Source organism: Arachis hypogaea, chromosome 9, assembly GCF_003086295.3.
Source record: "Arachis hypogaea cultivar Tifrunner chromosome 9, arahy.Tifrunner.gnm2.J5K5, whole genome shotgun sequence".
NCBI classification, from domain to species: Eukaryota; Viridiplantae; Streptophyta; class Magnoliopsida; order Fabales; family Fabaceae; genus Arachis; species Arachis hypogaea.
This window is the reverse complement of record NC_092044.1, coordinates 26,495,958-26,500,778: the sequence shown is the minus strand read 5'-3', so window position 1 is coordinate 26,500,778 and position 4,821 is coordinate 26,495,958. Positions and strand designations below refer to the sequence as shown.

At 35.9% G+C, this 4,821-nt stretch overlaps 1 protein-coding gene across 1 annotated transcript; it reads left to right on the top strand.

Moving 5' to 3' along the window:
- The first annotated feature begins 3,049 nt into the window (after positions 1-3,049).
- On the top strand, positions 3,050-3,623 carry LOC140175098 (putative pentatricopeptide repeat-containing protein At1g17630). The gene is made up of 2 exons (XM_072202012.1): positions 3,050-3,061; positions 3,150-3,623. Exons 1-2 carry the CDS (start codon positions 3,050-3,052, stop codon positions 3,621-3,623), a joined length of 486 nt encoding a protein of 161 aa, XP_072058113.1.
- The last annotated feature ends 1,198 nt before the right edge of the window (positions 3,624-4,821 follow it).

The window sequence follows — 4,821 nt, the reverse complement described above, 5'->3', positions numbered from 1 at the left end:
GGGACAAGCAACAATTTAAGTATGGTGTTGTGATGAGCGGATAATTTATACGCTTTTTGCATTGTTTTTAGGTAGTTTTTAGTAAGTTTAAGCTACTTTTAGGGATGTTTTCATTAGTTTTTATGTTAAATTCACATTTCTGGACTTTACTATGAGTTTGTGTGTTTTTCTGTGATTTCAGGTAATTTCTGGCTGAAATTGAGGGACTTGAGCAAAACTCTGAAAAAGGTTGACAAAAGGACTGCTGATGCTGTTGGAATCTGACCTCCCTTCACTCGAAATGGATTTTCTGGAGCTACAGAACTCCAATTGGCGCGCTCTTAATAGCGTTGGAAAGTAGACATCCAGAGCTTTCCATCAATATATAATAGTTCATACTTTATTCGGGAATTGACGACGTAAAGTGGCGCTCAACGCCAAGTACATGCTGCTGTCTAGAATTAAACGCCAGAAACACGTCACAACCCGGAGTTGAACGCCCAAAACACGTTACAACTTGGAGTTCAACTCCAAGAAAAGCCTCAGCTCGTGGACAGATCAAGCTCAGCCCAAGCATACACCAAGTGGGCCCCGGAAGTGGATTTATGCATCAATTACTTACTCATGTAAACCCTAGTAGCTAGTCTAGTATAAATAGGATAAGTTACTATTGTATTAGACATTTTTAGACAGTTGAATCTTTTGACCATTCGGTCTTTTGATCACCTTCAAGGGGGCTGGCCATTCGGCCATGCCTGAACCTTTCATTTATGTATTTTCAACGGTGGAGTTTCTACACACCATAGATTAAGGGTGTGGAGCTCTGTTGTACCTCAAGTTTCAATACAATTATTATTATCTTCTATTCAATTCTCTTTTATTCTTATTCCAAGATATACGTTGCACAACACTTTGATGAATGTGATGATCCATGACACTCATCATCATTCTCACCTATGAACGTGCGTGACTGACAACCACTTCCGTTCTACCTTAGGCCGGGCGCATATCTCTTAGATTCCCCAAACAGAATCTTCGTGGTATAAGCTAGATTGATGGCGGCATTCATGAGAATCCAGAAAGTCTAAACCTTGTCTGTGGTATTCCGAGTAGGATTCTGGGATTGAATGACTGTGACGAGCTTCAAACTCCTGAAGGCTGGGCGTTAGTGATAGACGCAAAAGAATCAAGGGATTCTATTCCAACCTGATTGAGAACCGACAGATGATTGGCCGTGCTGTGACAGAGCATAGGACCATTTTCACTGAGAGGATGGGATGTAGCCATTGACAATGGTGATGCCCTACATACGCCTATCTGAAATTCCCACCATTAATTTACATAAGTATTTCTATCTTAGTTTATTTATCTTTATTTTCTATTTATTCCATTAATCAAATTTAAACCAATAATCCAATTATACTTGAATCCGCCTGACTGAGATTTACAAGGTGACCATAGCTTGCTTCATACCAACAATCTCTGTGGGATCGACCCTTACTCACGTAAGGTATTACTTGGACGACCCAGTACACTTGCTGGCTAGTTGAACGGAGTTGTGTCCACACATAGCAAAGAGCCATAATAATGATTCCATACAACAACAAAGAATACTATACTGATGTGATCACAATTTCGTCCACCAAGTTTTTGGCGCTGTTGCCAGGGATTGTTCGAGTATGGACAACTGACAGTTCATCTTGTTGCTCAGATTAGATAATTTTCTTTTCAAAATTTTTCAAACATTTGACATATCACATCCTAATTATGCTAAAATTTCACATTCTTTAAAACATTTGACAGCACTCACTAGAGACAATAGATTCCAGGATGATGGAATTTTGTTTGTTGATTAAATTTAATTTTTTACAGTAATAAGAAATTAACCGATCAACTCAGATTTGCATTCTGACAAAGAACAAATCGTACATATATTTCATTGTTACTACTTTGAGTGTTTTCTGGCAAATGGAAAGCATTATATTATTATTTGCATTACTTATGAACTGTTAAATGGCAAATGGAGACTAATTAATTTAATAGTTAACACGTAAATAATACCAAGCTGAATACCATAATATCTTTTAGCTAAACTATTACTAAAAACAACTGCATAAATTACGTGGAATAGAGACCAAAGGGGATCTTGTTATCAATACCATCTTTATAACTTTATTTAACTTTCTTTCTTTCTTTTTGATGGCTCACTAAGTGCTTCACTTTTCAAGTTTCTCTTTTGGGTGCACACCATTTGCTTTCTGTCTCGTCTGGTCACTTTCCAAGTTATTTTTGGAGAAGCTACCTGGTGCACGGAATTGTAAATCACTTTTCACAACTCCGATACAACTAACCAGCAAGTGCACTGAGTCGTCCAAGTAATAAAACCTTACGCGAGTAAGGGTCGATTCCACGGAGATTGTAGGCTTGAAGCAAGCTATGGTCATCTTGTAAATCTTAGTCAGGCGGATTCAATTGGTTATGAGTTTTGATAATTGAAAGATAAGTAAAACGTAAATTAAAATAAAGATACTTATGTAATTCATTGGTGGAAATTTCAAATAACCGTTTGGAGATGCTTTGTTGCTTCTGAACCTCTGCTTTCCTATTATCCTCATCCAATCATGCATGCTCCCTTCCATGGCAAGATGTATGTTGGTGGAACACCGTTGTCAACGACTACCATCCGTCCTCTCAGTGAAAATGGTCCAGCTACAGTTTCTGTACGGCTAATCAACTGTCGGATTTCTCGTCTCGTCTCGGATTTCACTAATTAATCTTACTAGTCCATTAGACCTGCTTAACTTACTAAAATATAATTAAATATATAAATTACTTTTTATTATTAACACAATTATTAGATATTTTAAATTTATTATATTTCATTATAAATATTAAATATGATATATTACATATAAATATTTTTATTAAAATAAAATTTTTAAAAATAAAATTTTATTTTGTAAAAAAAAATATTATCAAACCTTTTAACAAGACTGAATAAGAAGCCAAACTTAATATTTTAAAAAAAAATTTACAACAGATAGTAGAGCAGACTAGACTAATTAACTACATGACAGACCAGGTCTTTTAAGAACAAAGTTTAACCTGGCCTGACTTGTTCTCACCCCTAGTAAGTTGGAATGCTTTGATATCAGCTTATGCTGAATCAGGATTGTGTGATGAGGCCTATGCATTGTTTATGCAGATGGAGAAAGCCTAACGTCATAAGTTGGAGTGCAGTAATCTGTGGCTTTGCTTCTAAGGGCCGTTGTCAGGATTCACTTGAACTTTTTAGGCAAATGCAGCTTTTTTTTTGCAGAGTAATCGCCAATTGTGTGACGATTTCCAGTGTTTTATCAGTTTGTGCAGAGTTAGCAGCATTGAATGTTGGCAGGGAGCTCCATGGTTATGCTACTAGGACTCAGATGGATGACAATATTTTGGTGGGAAATGGTCTGATTAACATGTATATGAAGTGTGGTGGTTTCAAGGAAGGGCATTTGGTATTTGATGATATTAAGGGTAGAGATATAATCTCATGGAATTCATTGATTGGTGGTTATGAAATCCATGGACTTGATGAAGCTGGAATGAAGCCAGATAACGTTTCTTTTGTTGCTGTTCTATCCGCTTGCAGCCAGTGAATTTGGGATTAAGCCTAATGTAGAGCACTATGCATGCATGGTTGATCTCCTTGGTCGCGCTGGACTTGTGCAAGAAGCAAGCGACATTGTTAGAAACATGGCAGTTGAACCTAATGACTGCGTTTGGGGAGCGCTTCTAGACTCATGTAGAATGCACAGAGACACATACATTGTAGAAGAAACAGAAATAACTGGCAGCTTCATGCTGCTTTCCAATATTTATGCTGCAAGTGGAAGATTGGAGGATTCAGCAAGGGTTAGGGTCTCAGCAAAATCAAAAGGTGAGAAAGAAGCAGGAAGCATATTGCATTTGAGGCAAGATGAAACTTATGGGATCCTTGCGGAATTGACACGTCAAATGACAAGTATAAATAAACGATATAGCTGCCTTATTGACGACGAATCAGAGCTCTTGCTTGTTACAAACTAATTAGAGGCAAGATTATTTATTTTTTGCACTGAGTCCTCGTAGTATATAGTGGAGTTCTTTGTTGTGGATTCTCGAGAAACATTCTCGCGATTGGAATAATATCACCCATGGATTACCCGAAGAAGGTGGTGGAGCTGATTGGTTAATAGCAGCGACGGTGGGGCGTCGGAGGCATAGCAAGTTGGTGAGCCGTAGAAGGCAGCATGGGGAAAGATGAATCATAATGAGGCAAAGGAGGTAGTGAATAAGCAATCATTGATTCAGTTTATCGGCAACAGATGGTGAAAAAACTGTTCTATTGTCATATCATTATTGTCAGAGGCGGAGCTTCATTAGGGCAGGGCATGCCCCCAAATTTTTTATAAAAAAGTTAGTAGTAATTCTTCAAAAAATAAAGAGTAGTTGAGTTGGCTCAAATACTTTATTATAATTTAGAGTATTTAAATTCAATCTTTATCTAATATTTTTATGGCATAATAATTTTTAATTTTAGAGTAGGCCTTTATTGACTTCACAACATATCAAAATTAAAAGATAAAATTAAATCATATCAAAAAAGTTATCTAACAAAAAAAAAGAATAAAAAAATTTATCTAACAAAGAAAATAAGAATAAAAAAATCATCTAACAAAATAAAAAATAAAAATTATCATTATAAAAATATTATAAAAACACGTTCCTTGTTGCTTTGCTTCTCATTATAAAAAACACGTTTTGCTAAAAAATTAAGTATTTTTTATTTATTTAATTTAATATTATTTTATATAT